General features: G+C 42.6%; 1 protein-coding gene across 1 annotated transcript in view; it reads left to right on the forward strand.

The window, feature by feature from the left end:
• Positions 1 to 1,045: 1,045 nt before the first annotated feature.
• dpr21 (defective proboscis extension response 21) overlaps positions 1,046 to 23,273 on the forward strand; it is a 124,513-nt gene continuing 102,285 nt past the window's right edge. The window contains exons 1-3 of the mRNA NM_001170367.2: positions 1,046 to 1,173; positions 1,224 to 1,429; positions 13,513 to 13,629. Coding sequence (NP_001163838.2) covers positions 1,134 to 1,173; positions 1,224 to 1,429; positions 13,513 to 13,629 — 363 coding nt within the window. The 5' untranslated portion in view covers positions 1,046 to 1,133. The remainder of the gene's footprint in view (positions 1,174 to 1,223; positions 1,430 to 13,512; positions 13,630 to 23,273) is intronic.

Consider the following 23,273-nt stretch of genomic DNA (forward strand, 5'->3'; position numbering starts at 1 on the left):
AATTGTAAGACCTAAAAGTTCCCACTCCGCTATTTAGTGGGTATAGCTTAACAGTTATTGAGAAAAAGGTTGAAAAACTTATTTGCCAAGAAAAGATGCAAAGGAAGCTTTGATCGTATAAAGACATCGACCAGCCAAATTGAACAGAATTCCTATAAGCCAATGACTTATAGTGAGCCTATTATTACAAATAATCGAGTTTCTCGACTATCAGATACCCTTTACTCAGCTAATGGGAATGCGAATGTGAAAATTTATTTTTTGTTTGGGATATCGGGGATATAGATTGATATTGGGGAATAAAATAAGAAAAAATTAAGAAATGGTTTACAAGTGTGGGCGCGACCGTTTTGGGCGTTTTTTAGGTGTAAGGAAGGTTGTGGCCAAAGTGTTTTTGGTACACCAAAAGAAATTGGCAAGACAAACAATTAAACGAAGAAAAATCTAAACATTTTTTAAATGTGTAACGGGTATAAAAATATCTTACTCCACCACTGAGACTTTCTCATTCATGATCTTGCCGAGTATACCAAGATAAAAATACAACGGCACAATTCGTAAACAAGTACTATTTAAGTAATCTCTAATTATCTTATCTTATTATTATATTTTTATTAATCTTATTATATTCCGCAAACGTATTTCTTGTGTCGCCCGCTCTGATTTCAGAGAGGGTCACTTCAGCTTTTGTACCTTTCAAAACAATATGCAATCCTTTGCAGTATTTTTGTGAACAATCCATATATAGAGTGTTTCTTTACGCAGTTTTTAAAAGTGAACGAACGCCTTAACGCATTTCCGGTGTCTTGCAAGTGAGCTACAAATTGTCCTGTAGTGCCATCTCCTGCCAGTATAGTAACCATATCTATTCACACATAATTTTATATATATACATTTAATAATATATTATATGTATATAATATATATATATATATAATAATATAATTAACTTAAGAAGAAAGGATAGCTGCCGAGAAAAACTTGTAATATTTTTATAGATATTTTAAAAATGTATTTTAAGTAATGCGCATGCGTTTGCGCATGTGAAAAGTAATTCAAGGAAAAACGAAATAGTCCACTAAACTAATGTATGTTAGTTAGTGTATGATGTTTGAAAACTGAAATCATTAAAAATGAAAGTTTTTTTAACTTTTCGAATATTTCTTTGCATTTGTAAGTATACTTAAATGTGTAAAGAAACATACAAATGATAAGTTCCTTAGTAATTTTAAAGGAAACTTGCCCACAACATTTCAGAGAGAATGTTACCGTGACAGACTTGTATTTAATAAGTGAAAATATTGTTCCAATGAAAAGGGTTCTGGATAGAGGCCCTTACTTTGATACTTCAGCTACTAAAAACGTGACATCCTTAGTTGGCATAACAGGACACCTAAATTGTCGCATTAAAAATCTTGGAAACAAAACGGTGAGCTCATGTATTCTTCCTATGTTCACGGATGTACTCTTATATATTTTAGATTATACCCGTCTAAAGGATATGAAAGTATTATACGCGAACAGATGTTTTTTATCGTAAGCGTTTTAAAAAGAAGAATAAGTTTTAAATTATATATCCTACCATTTCTTTTGAATGTTACGAATTGTCATTACTTTGATTCCACGTTGACCTTTCCGGCCTCAGCGATGCCTTTGGGCTATTTTGTTGTATTTGTTTTTGTGTCTCATACTTACAGTATTTACGGTATTACGGTAGTTTGTATGTATTTTTGAATATGAATCAAGCAAAGGAGTTTAACCGATCATTTAGCTAAGTTATTTCAAAGAGAATGGCTCTGCGTAGCGAATAATTATACCCGTTACTCGTAGAGTAAAAGGAAATACTAGATTCGTTAAAAAGTAGGTAACAGGCAGTGGGAAGCGTTTCCGACTATATAAAGTATATATATTCCTTATTATGATCAATAGCTAGTCGATCTATACATGTCCATCTGCCCGTATGAACGTAGAGATCTCAAGAACTATAAAAGCTAGAAGGTTGAGTTTCAGCATACAGAAACTCAAACTTTGCAAAATGCCCTACAGCCGCCCAACCGCTGCCACCCCCACATTTTTAACCATTTTCGATGTTTATCATAATTTTATTAGTCTTGTAAATTTCTATAGATTAGCCTTTTGCCACGCCCACGCCCTAAAGGCGCGGAACCGGTCGCGCCCATACTTTAAACAATTTGTAATAATTTTTTCATTTTATTCCCCAATATCTATCGATATCCCAGAATTGTGATGAAATTTGGCCTTTGCATTTACACTAGCTGAGTAACGGGTATCTGATAGTCAAGGAACTCGACTATAACGTTCTCTCACACTAGCTGAGTGAATGCGAACCCCAAATTTTTATCATATTTCGATAGATATTGGGGAATAAACAAAGAAAAATTTAAATTGTTTAAAAGTGTGGGAGTGACCGTTTTTGGCGATTTGTTAGTGAAAAAGGGGGGTAGCCACGGTGTTTTTGCTATACAGATTTAAATTGGTTAGACAAACAATAAAACAAAGAAAAATTTAAGCAGTTTTTTAGCGGTTTAGAGTGGGCGTGGCAAAAAGCTTTTTGGCAAATCGATAGAAATTTACACCAGTAATAAAATTATGAAAAAATATAATTTATATAATATAAAGAATTAACTATCAATGTTTCACTAATTTCAAAACACAAGTCCTGGACGTTAGAGGATTGATAGGATATAGGCAAGGCCTAGGCTCATAAGATCAGTGCCCAATCTCTTACAGCCAAGGCGACAAAGTGTTTGTCGCTGCTAACAAGCTGTAACGAACTGTTTTTCTTAGTTCGTCCCACCAAATTTATGATTTGTGTGATTGCGCGACCAAGGAAAAGACAGAGTTTCAGATTAAGGACTGACTTCTCGGGTGATCGCTGTCTGCTGCGCGGCGTTGCTCCTACGACGCTTTGCCTACTTTGTCCTGTGTGTCGAATTGGATTAGGATGTTATGGGACAGGGTGTATTGACCACGGCCAATGCTCGGCCTGGGACCACCTTTGCCGACCACTGACTCCACTGACCCTTCCAAACACGCCAGGTCCTTGCTCCTTATGCCGGCCTCTTTCTGCCAGACGCTTCCTTCGTTTGTTCTTTACCGACTTCTCTGCACGTTCTCATTCACAAGCTCCATCCTTGCACGTGCTGCCACAATACCTCCTTCCACGCGCAGTCTGGTTCTTTGTCTTAGTGATTCGTTCCATGCGCGTTCTTGGTCACTAACTCTCTACTCCTCCGCCTTCCGGCTCCGTTCCGAATGCGCGGCTCGCGCCGTTACTCTCCTCGACAATAGTATCCCGCAGGGATCGCGTTATTTCCCCTTTAGCGCACGGCCCGTTCGGGTACAAGGTCCAACAGTTGTACCGTTAGTTCACGGTGCATCCTTTTTGTGCATGCACCGTTACCGGTCGACCTCTGTGCCCTTGACCAGCTCGAGTCCAAGGTCCAGCGCGGTGACGTTAGTTCACGGTGCGTTTTCTATGTCCATGTCCAAAGTCCGCAACGTTGTCGTTCGACCTTTGTGCCATTGGCGCTTTTTGCATCCGGATTTGTGGGGAGTTTTCAGACTCCTCACACGCTTTTTCGTGATGAGTTCTGTAGGAGGCGGATGGAGGAGCCGAATGGCTCCTCACAAAATATAAAAGCGCAAAATATAAAAAAAAAACAAGTGAGAATGCTTTAGACAAGCTCCCCGACTATCAGATAGCCGTTACTCAGCTGGTGTGAGTGCGAACGCGAAATTTCATAGTTTTTATAATTACGAGCTCTGTAATTATCGAACGTATACTTCTCTGTTGACTGGTTTAGCACGGCGACTCTTGCCTCAAGCATCCACTCTGACAGCAGCTCTCCCCGTCTATAGTTAGCTTGCCCCTCGACATGGAGACACTGCATTCGGATTACGGGGGTTCTGCTGGCCTGCAGAAGGTCCGCATCCATCTACCACAGGTACGGTTCCAGAATTGCATTGAACTGGTAGTATGCGGCTCTAATGAAGATTGAGCCAAAACTTCCTTTAACGACCCGGCATACGCCATAATCTGTGGTGAGGGTTTCCAATGGCATATAGAAGGCTTCCTGATGATCCACTAGGATGGCTGCCTTCCCTCGCCGGTCGGTGAACATCCTCATTCCTTCATCCTCATTTCCTGAGTCGGACTCCGAGCTCGATGGTAGGAGCTCGGCCTCGGCCACAGTTCGCTTGGATGAAGCTCAGCGGGGTTAGCAGCGGGGGCAGCAACAATAGCAGCGTTTGACGTAGCCGCCCGGGCGACCTCCAGCGACAGACGGACTTACTGTAACAGATCTCTCTGTACATATTTAACGTGGCGTGTTCCAATCGATGGATTACACGGCGTTTATATTTGCGCATAAATGTGCATATTACGCTGTGTGTTCAAATTAAGCGCTGAGCCAAGAAGTCCCCAGTCTTCACAATACACACCGCATAGACACGCGGGTGTGTTCAATGATCCGTCAACAAGAATCCGGCGCGTAGTAAAAAACCGTGAAACTGTCACGTGGGCGTGACAGTTTTGGGTGGCTCTTGAACGTGGCAAATAATTTTTAAGCTGTCTAAGGGTTGCAGTACAATAATTTTAATCTACATGTTTCCAAAATTTTAAGTAAAACAGGAGAATGCTATAGACGAGTTCCCCGTCTATCAGATACCCGTTACTCAGCTAGTGTGAATGCGAACGCGAAATTTCATCATTGGGGGGGATATTGGGGTTTGTTGGCATTAGAGTGGGAGTGGCATTATGGGTCAACAAACTAGCCCTTGTCCTTGTTTCTAGAATCTATTCTAGCTTTTATACAGGGTGCGGCAGCATAATTTCCTTTTTGAAAATGATAGGTGGCGTCCCCCTTAGAAAAAACAATACAAGGGGACAGATCGGGAGAGCGTGACGGCCATTCCAAATCACATCTAATTGAGATATGGCGCTCTGAAAAATGTTCCCTCAAAACAGACATCGATACCCTTGAAGTGTGTTGCACCGCCTTATTGGGACCAAGTGTCTCCTAAATCGGAGATGCGTGTTTGCGCGCAGAACGCCGTGGAGATCGCAATATTGACGCTCTCACTGCTTCAAAGTTCTCAGGTGATCTAACAGGTCGAGGGACTCCAGTTCTTCGTTTTGTCGCACTTGCAGTTTGCCTGAATGTAGTGACACATGTAACAATTGATTTTCGGTCTAGGACGGGAGCCAACGGGGCTAAATTAAAGCGATTCCGAAATGCACGCTGTGGTTTAATAACCGAACATCCGCTTGAAAAGTAGGCCTCAATGGCAAAGGCTAGTAATGAGTGCTAGTTGATTAAAGTATTTAGTTGTTAATTCAAAAAAGGAGAGAAACACTTCTGCTCTGTTTAAGGTTCTTTATTTGAATGCCCAATATGTGCTGATGTTGGGTTCAGCTAACCAGCACATACATCGCTTGTAGTTATGTATAGCTAGTTAATTATAATAAATAAAAAAATGCGTTTAATTAAGCAAAGAACCTCTAATTTTTAGCTTTAAAGTCAAAAATTCAACTTATTTCATAGTGTGTAAACAGTTTCTTGACTGTACATAACTATGCAGGCATGCATATGTTATGTTTAGCTTGACTGAACCGACTGAACCGTGTCGGGACAAAACTTTGCAGTAGCCCCTCTTGAACGGTAAAACTAGCGCGCCGCTATGACATTTACTAACCTGAATGACGCGCATTTAAAAAAAAAAAGAAGTTATGCTGCCGCAACCCGCATGATCCACTGTTGAACACCATGATGCTCAGTCTGAACCAGTGCAGTCGGGGTTAATTAATTTTACAACTCCAAGGTTGTCTCCACAGTTGTGAGGATTGGGAGATCCCACTGCTGATGTCGATCCAAGGTCAGTAGACTCCTCGTTACAAGAGTCTTCTTCTGTTTCCTTAACGAAACGCTTTCTGGCACGTGGCATGACTATCCCTCTTTATTTCATCACCAAGAATGACCAAAAACAAGCGTTTCCCTTTCTCGTTCTCATTCATACACCACTACACGTACACACTGTGGTGAGTTTTACCGGACTCTATCCGTTTCATTAATGCCCATGCCAGACTGCGTTGACAGAAACTATTTTTGCCTTGCCTTTATGAATACCGAAGAAATACCCAAACAAAACAAAATGTCCAGCTTTTAGCAAATATAATATGTACGTTATAATTTGAAATTAGAAAGTTTTTGTCTTGGCATCTTCTAAATAGTTAATTGGACAGTTATTTCGAAAGAAGAATGTTCTTAGCGTAAAAAAAGGTAAATTCTTCCACTTTATGATACCGGCATTTGTTTTGTCTTACCTTTAAAGCAATACTTATAATACTAAATAATAATAATAGGCCGAGAAATTAAAATTAGTTTCTTTACTGTTACCACCATCAGGCGTTTTATGAAACAATGTTATTCTCTAGCAATTCCAAACTGAAACCCTTCACAATGGGTTGATTGGATTTTCCCGAATCCGTTTTTTCTGCTGAGAAATAAAAGCGACACGCCGTGATCACTCTGCGGAGGCATTCACTTTAGGCAGCCTACCACTAGCGGCATTATTGAACTTTAAAGATTCGATTAATAGCTCAAGCCTATTAAACTGCTAGTCTAACTGCTAGTCAGCTCGCCGAAAATTATCTCTGACCACGCCGAAACTGCTGATCACTTTGTGTACGCCATTTAATCGGGCACCATTTTATTGGCTCCTTAGCCTTTATTACTTCACGGCAATTGTTTTGGAACCAAAAAGCATTTGTTGACTGCATTCAACCAACTGCAGACTGAAGACTGCAGTGCACTATATAAAGAATCAAAATTAAAACTAGCAAGCAGCCCGTTAAATGTACCGCAAGAGCGTAGTCTGCGCATTTATATCTTCGGATTTTGTGTGGGGGAGCAAGAGAGCAGGTGCACTAACTAACAACGCAAGAAAATGAAAGTAAACAAAACACAAAACAGAAACAAGAGAGAATGCTATAGTCGAGTTCCCTAACTATCAGATTCCCGTTACTAAGCTAGTGGGAATGCGAACGCGAAATTTCATAATTTTTCTGGGATATCGATAGATATTGAGGAATAAAATGAGAAACAATTTAAAAATTGCTTTAGAGTGCATGGCCGTTTGGGCGTTTTGCAGGTGAAAGGAGTGGCGTGGCCACAGTGATTTTGGTATACCGATAAAAATTGGCAAGACAAACAATAAAATGAAGAAAATTCAAACATTTTTCAAATACAAAACTAAAAAAAAAATATGAAAAGATTTCCAAACGTTTTTCAATAGCGTGGGCGTGGCAATTTTTGGTGGTTACACGTTAGAGTGGGCGTGGCAAAACGTTTTTTTGTAAATCAATAGAAATTTACAAGAATAATAAAATTATTGAAAAATAACCACAAAATTGGACGTGGCCGTTTAAGGACTTTAGAGTGGACGTGGCAAAAAGTTTTTTTTTGCAAATCGATAGAAATATATGAGACTAATAAGATAAAATATCGTAAAATAGTTCAAAAATGTGAGAGTGGCAATTTTGGGCGGTCTTACAGTTTTAGAGTGGGCAAATTAGAGCGGTGCAAATTTTTTTTTGCAAATCGGTAGAAATTTACAAGACTAATAAAAATATGAAGAAATATCAACACATTTTTCAAAAGTGTGGTCGTTGCAATTCTGTGCGTCTTGTGGGCGTTAGAGACAAGGGTCAACAAACCTGCGATGCGTCTTTGTCTCTAAAATCTGTACGCTGAATCTCAACCTTCTACCTTTTATGGTTCCTGAGATCTCGACGTTCATATGGACAGACGAGCATGGCTAGATCGACTCCGTTTTTGAACCTGATCAATAATATATATACTTTATATGGTCGGAAAAGCTTCCTTCTGCACGATACATACTTTTCAAGGAATCTAGTATACTAGTATAAAATATATTATTAAAAACAAATGTATTTGCTGCTCATCTACAAAAGGTGTTTCAGCGGAACCCGCCAACAAATGGCTTTACGCTCCCGCACGTCTCTCACTGAAAAACCAAAGACCCTAGATGCGTAACGCCATACGATTTTTTGGCACACGATTTTTTGGCCGTGGCTCTAGAGGTGGCTCCAGGCTCTTTCGAATTTTTGTTAGAGAGCGAAGAGCGCTACAGCGAACAGCTCTTTTCAACGCACAAAGTGATAGCAGACAACTGTATGTGTGCACACGTATGCTCATGCATTGTAAATTTGACAAAATATGCCCTTCACCTCAGAAGTTCTTAGACTTTAAATCTATATTATTTTTGATCAATTGGCACCATGCGAAAAATTCTTGTTTTGCATTGCCTTAACGTTATTATTATTTGAAAATAGATTAGAAATAGCCAAATCTATGTACATATTATCACAAAAATAAAGTTCAAAAATGACTTTATATAAGAATATTTGTCATTAGAGTATTCATCTTGCGGCGTGTGAAAAATTAATAAGGCAATGATTGTTGAGTGCTTGTGTCCGCACTTCGTGCCTCAAGATATGAACAAAGCAAAGACACTATAATAATAATAGTGTCTCTGATATTACTTTTGCAATAAACAGTTATCATATTTAATTATTTAGTATATTTATTAAATCATTTGACTTAATATGATGTAACATTAACAATAAAAGTGTTTCAAAAAAAATATTTCGCTTTTAAAAAATTGTCAGATGAGAGACAAATTAGAATTAAACATAAATATAAATGTGTAAACGGTAGCTAATTCGAGCGGCAATTTTAACAAACAAATTTAAAAAGCTTTAAAATTATAATAGTCAGGGCGCGGATTTTAAAAAATTTTTTTATTTTATCATATTGCTAGGAAATTGGCAAAAACTACCCGAAAATCGTCTTCTAGCACAACACGCACACTTATACGCGTTCTCGTCTCTTGTTTTTACTCACACAAGCAAGCAAATTATATTTTTAGATTTCTTACGCTCTCAGCGGGAGTGAGCGGAAAGAGAGTAATTTTGGCCGTCACCAAAAATGTGGCTGCATAGTGCCCAACCAATGTATGGCCGTTACGCATCTTGTTATTCTAGTGTCTTTGGAAAAACTTCATGAGGCGATCAGCTGTGAGTGCTTTAAGCTGTAAGAGCTTTAAACCCTGGCTGTTTCGTGTCCACGGTACACTACTACTTTCAAACCGCGATCTTCAAGATCTATCTGGATCGTGTCTTAGATACTCTGCCGCTAGAACTTTAAGCTTCTAGCTGGTTCGAGTCGTCGCTAAGCATTTTTCTTTTTGAAAATGTATAACGGTCCACAGCAAAAATCTATCGACTACGAGTCGATGAAGCTAATTGCTGGCGCGGGCCCAAAAGAGATACGGGAGCAAATGAAAAATAACTGGAAAAGTGAAACTCCAGCCTCTGCTACTACCAGTATTTCAAACACCTACTGCAGTTCGACCTTCACACTGACCTCCACCAGATCGACTATCTCGTCTGCGTACATCTTCACCTCCTCCTTGAGCGGCAACGTATGCTCTACTGCTGCCAGTACAATTCACAAAAGTGCATCTGTCAGCTCAATCGCGAAGCCAAAATTTGCCACCGGCTGGCAGGACGTCTCCTTTAAATCAAGAAATGGTGGAATTAAAAAGAGAGCAGGCGCAGTCCTCTCCCCTAAAATGGTAAAAAAGGTTGCAACTGATAAGCCGGCAAAAATCTCTGCCAATCGCTTCCAAGTCCTAAGCGACGATGAAGATATGGTCCTGGGAGAGGCATCTTCGAGTGACGACGACGAGCCATGCTCTTCGAATACCGCCCTCAAACGTGCCGCAAGGAAAGCAGGACCAAAACAACAGCTAAAAGGTGCTCACCAAACTGTACCAGCCGCCCCGAAATCAAACCGTCACACTCAAAGGTGCTTAGAATGATGTTTCCCAATGTGGTTAACTTCACAGCATTTCGCAGCGAGCTGGACGCCCTTGTGGGAGACTCCTATACAATTAAGGCCCTAAATTCGGGAGACTGCGCTGTTCAGTGCAACTCCCCTGATAGCTACAGGCTGGTGGCCCGGCACTTTCTCGACAAAGGATCTCTTTTTCATCACCATCAGCTACCGGAGGACCGACCCTACAAAATAGTCATGCGCAACATTCACGGAGTCCCATCGGAGGATATGATCGCAACCCTCCAGAACGAAGGACATAACGTTGTACGGATCTATACCACGCGAAACAAGGCAACCTCTCTTCTTCTTAATATGATGTTCATTGATCTCAAAAAGGCGGAGAACAATAACCAAATAAAGGGCATACCTGTTGTCTGCAGGCACAGGGTAATATGGGAGAAACCCCGTAAGCAATCGGAGCCGATTCAATGCCACAGGTGCCAAGGCTATGGTCATGCCAAGGCATATTGTTCTCGGCACTATATATGCAGAGAATGCGGAGAAAATCACCCCACTGCAGAGTGCAAGCTGGAACAGGACGAGGCCAGATTCTGCTTTCACTGTGGCGGCCCCCATGCAGCCAACTTTAAAGGTTGTAAGAAGTGCCTGCTAGAGGCTTCTAACCGCAAAAACCAACGGAAGGTCAATGAAACCTCTGTTTCTGGTCCTGCAAGAGGACCACACCAACCCTGTCCACCAGCCCACATGTCCGGGAAGCTTTCATTTGCAAATATTGTCAGAGGAAGTCAGCCCGTCGCCAAGCCTGCCGTTATTGTCCCCCATGCAAGCGCTAACCTTGAGTCCAAGCTGGAGCAGCTGTTTACTAGGCTTGACAGGATGATGTCACTAGTTGAAACGCTAATGCAACTGCTCCTGCAAACTCGCACCTTCCCTTCTGCTGCTCAAAATGGGTCCTCTTAAGGTAGCAGCTTGGAATGCCAATGGGGCCTCCTCGAATACCAATGAAATTTTCGCCTTCATCGAGCTTCACGAAATCGACATCCTACTGCTGTCGGAAACTTAGAAACTTAGAGGTAGATTACCTCGCAGCCACAATCGCGGAAGCAGCACGGAGGCCCACACCTCCCCCACATCAAGCTCGTCACACGACCGCAAGGAGCGCTCCCATCTTGAGCTTGGAGGCTAGGGAGCTGCTCTCCCACAAAAGGCGCCTCAGGAGACGGTACATCGCAACAGGAGATCCTAGCATTAAGCAGCTATACTCTAGCACCACTAACAGACCGCACCGTTTGCTAGCCAGGACCCGACGAGAAAATCTGGATACCCTGCTGGAGGGTACTGGCCCAGATAACAATAGCAATTTTTCGTTATGGAGGCTCAAGACGGACGTTGAAAAAGCGAGGGCATTTGCTTCGCACCTGACCTTCACCTTCATGCCCTTCAACCTAACAGACGACTCAAACCGCGTAGCCATCAATGATTTTCTGGACACTCCGACTGCACCGGCTCGCCCCATTAGGCATACCACACCGCAGGAAGTCATGATGCAGCTGAAGGCGGTACAAATCAAGAAAAACCCTGGTTCGGTGGCAACGACAACCGTGCTGCAAAGTCTCTGCCACGCAAAGGAGTCCTAGCCTTAGTAAAAATATTTAATGCCATGCTAAGGCTAGGGCTCTTTCCAAGGCAAAAGCCTAAAGCCGGAAAGCCGCCAACGAAGATCGATGCATACCGCCCAATCAGCTTGCTATCAACTTTCACCAAGATTTTTCAGAGAATACTCTTAGCCCTCCTGATGGAACTGCCGCAAGTAGTGAACCACATACCTTGACAACAATTTGGTTTCAGGAAGTCCCACGGCTGCCCTGAACAAATACATCGACTGGTAAACCAGGTGCGTCTTTCTAGACGTGAAGCAAGCGTTTGACAGGGTGTGGCATGAGGGCCTTCTATACAAGATGAAAGCTCTCCTTCCTGCTCCCTACTATGCCATCCTGAGATCGTTCATCCCTCATCGGACTTTCGACGTTGCAGTGCGTGAAGGTCCAGCCTGGAAGAGATTCACGCCGGAATTCCACAGGGAAGTGTTCTTGGGCCCTTCCTGTACACCCTGTACACTGCCGACCTGCCATCTCTCGCCAACAACACCGAAGTCTCCCCGGATCAGCTGCTCCTGGCCACTTATGCCGATGACACCGCCATGCTGGCGTCTCATCCTGTACTGCAAACTGCCTCCAACGCAGTCCAGGAATGGCTGTATGCAGTCGAAAAATGGACTGCTAAATGGAATGTGGTCTTTAACTGCTCGAAGTCAGCCTGTGCAACTTTTACCCTGCGGCCCGGAACTTGCACAGATCTGACTTTTGATGTAAACCCCATCAACAATGTCACATCGCACTGTTACCTAGGAGTTCATCTAGATCGGAGACTGACCTGGAGGGCCCACAACACGTCGGTCAAATTCAAGTCACTGGCGAAGCTAAAAAAGCTCGACTGGCTCTTCCACTCCAGCAAACTACAAATGAGCTTTAAGACTCTTTTAATCAAAGCCATACTTGCTCCAAAGTGGAGTTATGCCATCCAGGTGTGGGGAACTGCCGCCAAATCCCAGCTCAATAGGCTCCGTGCGGTCCAGTCGAGAGCTGCACGTCACGCATCTGGGCTCCCCTGGTACGTGACGAACCAGGTAATCGAAAGAGATCTGAAAGTTACCCCTCTTGGGGATCAGATCAATTTTCGCAGCAGCCGTTATGCCGACAGGCTTATGGTCCACCCGAACCAACTAGCAAACATCCTAGCTAATCCCATCTCCCTCCGAAGGCTGAAGAGGGTACACCCCACCGATCCCAATACCCGGAGGATAGTATAAAATATTATACATTAAGTAATTAATAACTAGAAAAATTTTTTTCCCTTTTCTACTTAATAATTAAGAAACCACTTGGTCTCATATACATTTATATACATATTAGGTTAAGTTCAGAGGAATTGACTGAACGATTCCTTTTGGATCCAAAATAAATTGAATGATTATTCAGAGAAAAAAAAGGCTTTCTCATCATAATCGTTTTTCATCATTCGTCTTCCTCATTATTCTCTTGCATTTGTCCTTACTCTTCTTTAATACGTATGTATATAGCGTTGTGTTCAAAAATGGTTCATGTATAAAGTAAACTTTTTGGGAAGCTTGTGTGACGAAGCAAACGCACCCCGCAATATTCTGTCTTGCCGTATTCCTTTGCGTATGTTTTATGCCTGTTCGTATGAGCGTCGTATGCCATTAAGCATGCAGATTCTAGAGACGTACCCGCAGCACAAGTTGGTTTCGGAACACTCCCATGGTCATTTTAGCGCCCACAAAACGACTACATCTCTAAAAAATATTTTATATTTTTTATTAATATTTTCTAAAAAATTTGCATTGATATACCAGATAGATTTTACAATATTTCCCTCGATTCCTATTTAAAGAAATCTGATAGTCGGGGAACTTAACTTCAGCGGTTTGTGTAGTGTAGTTAAGTATAGACTAAGAGAATTTATTTTTTGTCGTAACCAATTGCAGATAAATAAAAAACGCTTACAAACAAAACTTACTATTTGATAGGTGTCATGGATACGGCATAGGGACTTGCATCTGCTTACTGTATCTGAAAGCACTTACACTTCGGATCAGCGTTTTACTTCCATTTACAATAAGCAAACTGGAGATTGGTCCTTACAGGTATGCCACTTAGTTTTAAGTAAAGATATATATACCAATTATATATATATATATATACGCAACAAAAACCTCATCCCCCGAGGCATAAGACTTGGGCTCATTCCTATTTTTATTCCGAGCCTTGTTAGTTCTAGCTTGCTTATGCTCTATTAAGCCCCTTACATCTAAAGTCTGGCGCCGGAAAACTGTCAGGCCCTGATAGTTTATTCTCGATGAGCTGTCGGATAAAACATCTACTGGTTTCCGATTCGTTGCTGTGTGGAAGGAAGTGTTTTAGCGTTCCACCGCTATCGGTACCAGTTCGACGGTTTGAAGGTAGGGAGCCCATTTTTAAGACAACGGTAGATTTCTAAGAACGTAGAATGGAATCTCTCGACTTGTCCATTTACTTTACTCTTCTGAGTTGGATCATAATACGCAGTGCTCGTGCCGTGGAGAGCAGACGTACCCGAGGTAGTCAATCCTACCGATGCCGAGTCTGCCGCGGTATCCATCCTCTTCGGAAGTGCGCGAGGTTCCTAAAGCTCAGCGCTGAAAAGCGTTTGCGAGCAGTCCTCATTAACAAATACTGCGCCAATTGCCTCGCTCACGAGCATTCCACGGGAGACTGCCGAAGCGGTGATCGTTGCAAGAAGTGCGACCGATCCCACCACACGCTGCTCCACATGCACGAGCAGGTTAGCTCGTTGTCGCGGTCGCGAGCGCGCTCGCGTCGCCAACCGGTGCCAACCCGGCAAGCAGCTTCGGCCTCGTCCCAGCGTTCCCGCTGGCACAATCCGCCAACTCAACGTAGGAGTTCACCGCCACGACGACCGGAATCGACGACGCCAGGCCCATCGCTCTCGTCGCTGCTGCAACGCCACAGCGTGAACATCCTTCCCACAGCGCTGGTCAAGTTGGAGACCGGGACGAAGACCTTCGAGACCGCAGCACTCATCGATCCGTGCAGCCCCATGAGCTGCATCGACGCTTCGTTGCCGTCAGCCTTTAAGCTTTCGATGACCAATGTTGGCGACGAGAAGGTCTGCACGACGACGATTCGCTCCAGGATCGACGCGAACACGAAGCTCGAGGTCGTGCTCAAGATCGAGCCCAGGGTGCGGATCCGTACACCTGTCCGGGCATTGAACGACACCGTAGTGTCCAAGTACAGGGACATCATGCTGGCGGATGACGGGTTCCATCGGCCTGCTACCGTATCCATGGTCTTAGGAGCAGACATTTATCCTAAGGTTATCCAATCCGGATTCCTGACCTTCGACGAGGGAATGCCGGTCGCTCAAAAGACCGTGTTTGGGTGGATCGTGTCCGGTGCCTGCAGCTTGCCGTAGGATGGCTATGTTGCAACCCCAGTGATTGCAAGGGGGGCGGAATGTTCGAGTTACGGGGTTTGGACTGTCACCCGCTCTCCGCTCCCTCTTACGTTCTCCACTCCCTCTTACGCTCTCCCGCTCTTCACCACAGAGTCTCCGAGGAGTCTCCGCTGCGCTTGGGAGAACCCAACGCATTAGAATAAGCTTTATTGTAAAAGTAACCACGATCAATAAAACATACGCCCGGTCGCGCCCGCGCTAATTCTACAAGTCTTCGAGTGTTTTTTCGAGTGGTCTTTTTTTTCAGCAAACTAGGAATTTTCCAGGACCAGCACCCCCCATCACCCCAACATTTTGGGTTAAAGGGAATGCAGATAATCTGCGCAATGTATGTCGGTACGATATGTAATGTATATGGAGATGTATATGTATATGTATGTATATGGAAATGTATATGTATATGTATGTATATGGAGATGTAATGCATGCAATGTATATGGGTAAATGGCGGGAAAATATTTAATTAATATTTTCCTTGGAATGGCCAGCGGGTATGTGTTGTTTGTTGTTTGTATGTATAGCAGAGCAAATTGTATTGAGCGGACTGCGGAGTTAAAGCAAAACAAATGTGTTGAAAAGAATTTGGCTTGCGTTGGACACAGTGAAACGAGAACGGAATGTTTGCCACTTTTGGCAGAGCTTTGGACTTTAGAAATTTTCACTGAACTTGGCACAAATTAATTTCACTTTTCCACACTTGGAATTTTGCACTGTTCGGATGAATATTTAAATATATTCGGAAAATGGGACTTAGAATTTTAGAACGGTGGGTAATATGGCGGCGCCCGTGAAAATGGATAATAGATAGTAATTTCCTTTAATTGCCTTTTGTCGGAGAAATCCGTTAGATCTGACAATAAATCTGACAGCAAATTGAACGAAATTGGATGTTCGAACCTTTGCTGCAGACCGGCAATTAAAAGGTATGGAGATTTCGTACTTATCTTATAAGTTGGTCGCTGAAGGACAAACTTGAAAAATCCAGGATATCCGGCTCGAAGGACCAAAATGGAAATAATATCTTTCTAACAGTTGGAGGCGAATCTCCCTATGGCCCGTATGTACTCTACGGTGTTCATTTTCGATTATTTCACAATTTCCTCGACGTCGGCCACGTCCGCCACCAGACGCTGCGTTATACGAATTTTGCATAAAGGAAAACTCGCTAAGCAGATGGATTGAAAAGGTTGCAAATACGCTTATGGGATTTTGACGCCGACTGTAATGAGTGGGTTAAATCGGCAAGTGATCCGTCTTTAAGAGGAATCATATGGCGAGTATAACCTGAATCATTTGTGAATTGTCGTGAGAAGCGCTATGGGCAGCGCTTGCATAATATTGCATATTATCATCTGGGTCGGCACTTAAATCGGAACTCAACTGGTTAAGCTGAGGCGGAATGCGTGAAAGTGCGTCAGCTACCACATTAGATTTCCCAGGTTTGTAGATGAGTTCGCAGTTATATTCCTCTATACGAGCCTTCCAGCGTTTTTAGTTTCAAGGCAACATTAAAGGTTGATGGTCAGTGTATACTTTAATATTACCAGCACCATATAAGTAAGCCCGCAGGTTGTCCAACGCCCAAATTATCTCGAGCATTTCTTTTTCAATTATAGCGTAATTTTCCTCTGTCTTATTTAGTGAACGGGATTGCTCGATTGCGATGATTTTATATTGACATACAGTCCACGCGTCAAGTTCGTGGGGGGCTTCGCTACCTTCGCATAGTCCTGAATGAACTTCCTGTAGTATGAGGTCATGCCAAGAAATGTTTTTAACTTAACGGAAGTCGGGGGAAGCATTTCGCAAATTGCTTTGACCTTTCGGATCTGCCTTAATGCCATCCGCCGTGACGACATATCCCAAAAATTCTACCTGTGTATCCAAAAAAAAGTGAAAGTGAAAGTTTTCAAGGGTTCACTTGGAGGTTTGCCTTTGATAAGCTTGTTAATAACAATCGCATTTTTCCAGTGTTTATCATAGTCCCCACTGAAGACGATGATATCGTCAATATAGACGTAGCAAACCTTGCCAGTATGCTCGCGCAAAACAACATCAATCATTCTTTGGAAGATTGCAGGTGCATTCTTCAAACTGAATGGTAGGCGGAGGAACTCGTACTTTGCATTTAAAGTAGAGAAAGCTGTCTTGGGAATGTCGCTATCCGTCATGTGGATTTGATGGAAACCAGAAGTCAAATTTAAGGTGGTGAAGTATTTGGCATTGCTAAGGCTGCCCCCGTGTCAATCAAAAACTTTAGCCTTTCCCCCCTCTCCATCGCATACTCTAAGAATGATACGGTACACTTGAGAGGCGTTGGTCATAAAATTCTCCACCAACACCCCCCCCCCTCGGTTACAACGTTATGTGGATCATCGGTATCTCCTTCCGCTACCTCCTGCGGAGGATAATCGTTAGCTTCCTCGACAACGTGAGACGCGTTACCATAATAACCCTCATGTGCAGGGGCTTGGTCGTCTTCACCAGTCGCCTGTGTTAGCGGGGCCGGTGCCAATTCCATGTGATAAAATCTTTGTGCCTTTTGGGGGTTCTTTTAATACCGGAGCCTCCTTCCTGGCGACCACTGTACCCTGCTTGGTAAGATTGACCCGACCGATTGGATTCCATTTTAATGGCCTTGAGTTCTGTAGTAAGTTCTGTAGAGTTCTGTAATTTTGCGAAAATCTCTCGAACCGAAAATGGGGGTCGGAATGGTGCCCTGGCCTGATGTTGAAATGGGGCCTTGAATCTTGGGGCTCCTGACGGTTGATAATTCTAAGGCGCGTAGGTCGTCGACATTACGTTCTGCAACCCCATACAAAAAGAGATGGTAGATTCTTGAGGTTGAGGACAAGTAAGTGTTTGGAACAGTCTCCCCCCACTCCTCAGATAAAAACATCCAAAGCCTTGTTCCTATAGGTCTCTATCAACGCGTTGACTGGTGAGGGTGATTTCTGGATTTCAGATAGTTCAAGATCAATGAGAGATGGCTATTAATGTCCATTAGAATCTATCTATGGGACAAGAACCTTGAGACATTACACCGAGCTCATGCTCAAGCGTACGTGTGTCTCGTTTGTCTGCATAGTGGAATGCCAAGACACGCCTTATGTCTTCCCAGTCATCGTCTTGAACGACATAGGCCGCCAAGGCCATATAGGCGTGTCCTCTTATTTTCTGCCTGATATGCAAAACCATGGCCGTATACAAGAGTCCGGATTTTATCAAGTCAAAGTCGGTCAATATCGATTAGGTCCTTTATATCCACTGTACCATCCGCCTCTTCATCTTCTTCCTCTTCTTCAAAAAATTAACAACGAATCTTACTATCTCTTATCAAAATGCTAGGGGCTTTCGTAGCAAACTAACCAAATTGTATTGTGATAGTCTTTCATTTGCATCCCATATAATAGTGTTCACAGCGACTTGGATAAAGCCGGAGATACTTAACTCCGAAATCTTCCCAGGTATGTACACTATATATAGGTATGACCGTCCCTCCAGACGGAGAGGTGGAGTCTTAATTGCAGTTAGATCTACCCCCGTGTCGGAGGAGTTACTTTTTAACGAGTCCAGTAACTCTGAATTCTTATGCGTAAAGCTGTTGTTTTCCGACAGATCAGTTTATATTACGTGATCGTATATTCCGCCATCTTCTGAATTCCCGGAATATCAGAATCATCTGCCCGCTGTCCAGCCCATGTTAAATAAACTGTCTAGGTGCTTTTAATATACCTGGCACGTGGTCCCGAGAAGAACAATCGAATATCCTTCTCCCTTTAGTACAACATTACTTTATTGACGGCTTGCTCGACTTATCGTTGTCGCAATTTAATTATATTCGAAACTCTCTTGGTCGACTGTTGGATCTATGTTTTGTAACAAGTCCTGAAAGTGTGTTTCTGTTCAGGGTAGCACCTCTTACTCAACCTGAAGATCCATATCATCGTACTTTCGAGGTGGCAATCGACATAGGTACGGTATTAAAAGTAAATCCCCTGTTTTCGCAAGGCAAATTTTCGGAGGCTAAACAATTTTATAGCTGGCTTTAATTGGTCCGATCTTTACTCCTGCAAAATAATGACGGATGCCATTATTATGTTTTATACCGCAATTAAATCATTTTTTAACTGTTGTGTTCCGACGTACTATCCGTCAATCTCTAAACCTCCTTGGTTTAATAAAGAGTTTACACACCTAAGAAATGTGAAGTCCAGACTAAAAAAAAAATACCGGTTCTCAGTCTATCCTTTGTAAATATTTAAGCGCTGGGTTAAACTTTACCGTGCTTAATGCTCAGTGCTACAAGAATTATTTAAACCGTTGTAAGTTCCAGTTTGCACAGGATCCGAAACAGTTTTATAATTTCGTTAGCACTAAGCGAAAAACAAGTTCTTACCCTTCCTCGCTATTTTTTGAAAACACTACGGTAACATCGGATTAGGCAATAGCCGATATATTCGTCCAGTTTTTTCAAACAACATATTCAACTTTACCTCATTCCGAACAGCCATACTCTTATGCGGTATCTAAGTCGAATCTAATATTTTGCCCCACTATAAACGAAAGCTCACTGCTAAACGATCTTCTAAACTTAAGTTTTCTGACCATATTTCGACTATTGTCAATAAGGCCAGGGGTGTGCTTGGTTTTAGAAAAATGTGGTCTAAGGAATTTGATGATCCTTACTTGACTAAAACCTTATTCCTTTCGTTAGTCCGTCCGATTCTGAGTATGGATCACCTGTTTGGAGTCCACAATACACAGTCCACTCGGACCTCATTGAGTCGGTCCAAAAAAACTTATTTTTTTATTTTATTCTTATTTTTTGCCTTGCGGCGCCTAAAGTGGGATGCAAACCGTATATTACCTCCTTATTCCAGTTGACTACTTTTAATTAATCTCACAATAATTTTTTCTTGCGTGCGTGCTGTCTATACTCTTATTGATGACCTCGAATCATTTCTGGACTGGGCGCGGCGGTCCCGCAGTATCCCTTTTGGCTGTTTTGCCTGCTAAGGTACGGTCGCCACACATCTTGTTGGGCGGTTTTTTGGGTGCATTCCACACCACTTAACGTATCCAACAAGCTACCACACACCAGCGCTGGGCGCTCGTGTATTTTGCACTCGCAAATTGGCAATTTAGAAAAAATTTCGCAAGCCGTACCGCCGCAGTGGGTTGATTGTGTTTTAGTTAAGTTATAGGTATCGTACAACTTTTGCGCTAAAATTTATTTTATTTCGTTTTTTTTTTTTTAATTTTTTTATTATTTATTGAATCTTCTTTTTGTGTTAAGAGACTAACAATAAGTGTTCAAATCTTAATCTAACTTAATTAACTTTCACTTAGTGATAGTTTTTTTTTTTCATTAATGCCCTAATAAGTTTATTGCTGGGCTGGGAGGTCGTTGCGGTGCAGCCGGCTTTGACTGCATACTCGGATTAGTTTTCTTGCGAGGGGATTTGTATGGGTGGTCAGCTTTTCGTTATACTTCGTTTTTTTCTCAGCTATTACTTCGATTACTAATTTGATTTTTAGGTCTCTGTGTATGTTTTCGTTCCGAAGGTACCACGGCGCTCCAGTGATAATTCTCAGAATTCTTGACTGTGCTCGCTGAATAATGTCTATGTTACTTCTGGATGCGTTGCCCCACAGCTCGGAGCCATAAGTCCAGATAGGTTTTAAGACGGAGTTGTATAGAAGAGCTTTGAACTCCAGACTAAGTGGAGAGCGAGCATTTATGAGCCAGTGGAGGTTCCTTGCTTTAAGTTTAAGATGTTTCGATTTGGCTTCTATATGTTTGCGCCAAGTGAGCCGCCTGTCCAGACGAACACCCAGATATGTTACCTCGTCGGCTTGTGGAATGCATATGTTATTCAAGACCAGTGGTGGGCATGTTTGTTTGTTTAAGGTAAAGGTAACCTGCTTGCATTTTTGAACATTTATTGAAATTCTCCAGTCGGCAAGCCATCGTTCTACAGATGTTAAGTGTCGGGATAGGAGTGCCGTGGCTTTTATTGGGCATTTGGAGCGACTGAGTATCGCAGTATCATCAGCGAACGTGGAGGTTGTTAGATTGTAGTCTATGGGGAAATCCGCCGTATACAGGGTGTATAAGATTGGACCCAGTACACTGCCTTGCGGCACTCCAGCTTCGATTGCGCAATCGCGTGAGGTGCTTGTATCGCATCTTATTGCAAACACTCTGTTATATAGGTATGACTTCAGTAGCTTATGTGTGTTTTGGGGCAACAGCTTGATTATTTTAAACAAAAGTCCATCGAGCCACACTCTGTCAAATGCCTGCGCGACGTCTAGAAAAATGGCTGTGCAGTATTCTCGATGTTCAAAAGCAGTACGAATTTCTGACGTGATTCGGTTGACCTGTTCGATGGTTCCATGTTTTTCTCTAAAGCCAAATTGATGTGTTGGAAGTGTGTTGTTTATTCTAAGATGAGGGCTAATCCGAAGGAGTAGCATTTTTTCAAACAGCTTTGAAAGACATGTTAGTAAGCTTATCGGTCTATATGATGATGGCTGCGTTTTATCTTTTCCTGGCTTTGGAATCATTACTATGGTTGACTTTTTCCATTTTTGAGGGAAGTATCCAAGCTTGGCGATTGCGTTGAACAACAGGCAGATGTGAAGAATAGCACACTTTGGGAGTTCAATGAGCATTCTTGGAGTTATTAGGTCGTAGCCAGGCGATTTTCTTGGGTTCAGTTGCTCTTTGATAACCTTTGCTAGTTCACATGGTCGGAATTCAAAGGGTTCTTGAGGATCTAGATTGGCTGCTGTTAAAGGAGGGAGAATAAATGTGTTGGTAGAGGGATTTGGTCGGAATACATTTTGTAAATGGTCAGCGAAAGCACAGGCTCTTTCTTCATCACTTCGAAACCAGGTGCCAGAGGGACTTCGTAGTGGCATAATTGGCGCTATTGGAGTCTTTAGGTTTCTGTGAGCTCTCCAAAGAGGGTACTTAGTGCTGGTGGGAGAGAGTTGCTCGATATATGAACGTTGGCTGTTTTTTTCCTCTTGTTTGAGAGCATTGGTAAGCCTGCGTGTGGCTATCTTAAGCATGTGCTTTGTAATTGGTGATCTATTAGACTGCCAATCCCTTCGTAGGCGTCGTTTATCTAATACCAGCCGCTCGATTTCGCGATTAGTTTTGATGTAGTTTGGTTTTGCATACGTCACTGGCGGGGTTGAAGCCTTTGCAGCCGAAACTAAAATATTTTCAAGAGTTTCCGTTGACTTGTCTATATCCTCCTTTGTAGATAATGCCGTCGTTAGTTCTATGTGTGAACAGACATACTTTTGATACCTTGGCCAGTTTGTTCTAAAATTTGTGAGTCTATACGGTGGGTCGACGATGTGGGGGCGAGTTAGCATATTTAGAAAAACAGGTGAGTGATCTGATGATAAATCTGCTAGTGCTTCGGCGGTGACCATGTTGCGGGGGACATGTTTAGTAATTGCAAAATCGATCAGGTCTGGGATTTTTCTTGGGTCTGCTGGCCAGTATGTAGGCTTACCCGGGGATACATAGTCTAGCTTGTTTTATGGCTTCGTAAGCGCATTGTACAATTGCTTACCCTTTGGCGTCACAAGTCGAGATCCCCAATGGGTGTGCTTGGCGTTATAGTCACCCGCTGCGATGAACCTGTCACCTAGTGTGTTAAAGAATTCCATGAATTGATCCTCAGAGATTGGAAAGCGCGGTGGGCAGTAGACTGCGGCTAGAGTCGTTGAACCATTGTTGAGTTGTAAGGCTATGGACGTAGATTGTAAGTAGTTTTTGTCAAAATTGTTTAAGTGGTGGTGTTTTATGCGATTTCTGATGAGTATTCCAGTGCCTCCATGAGCTTTACCATCTGGATGATTTGTACCATAGAACAAGTATCCTGGTATATGAAAATTGTTTTTATTTGTGAGGTGCGTTTCTGATAGTAGCATTACGTCGATGTTTTTTTCGTAAATGAACTGTGTGAGCTCTTGTGTATGCCGTGAAACGCCATTTGCGTTCCACAGAGATATCCGTAGGGAAGCCATTATGGGGATTTCGAAGATACAAGAAGTTGAATCAGGATATTTTGGTTTTTCATGAGCTCTTGCAAAGTATTTTGCATGAACGTCATAAAGTCTTTCATGCTTTGCTGTAGGGATAGCATCATAGCTTCGATGCCACTTTGTTGTGTTTGTTGGATGTTTGTCGGTGTATGTTCGGAATGAGCAGTTCTTGTCGGTGGGGCGGGCACTTCTAGTCCG

The sequence above is a fragment of the Drosophila melanogaster genome, chromosome 2R, assembly GCF_000001215.4.
Source record: "Drosophila melanogaster chromosome 2R".
In the NCBI taxonomy this organism is placed as follows: Eukaryota; Metazoa; Arthropoda; class Insecta; order Diptera; family Drosophilidae; genus Drosophila; species Drosophila melanogaster.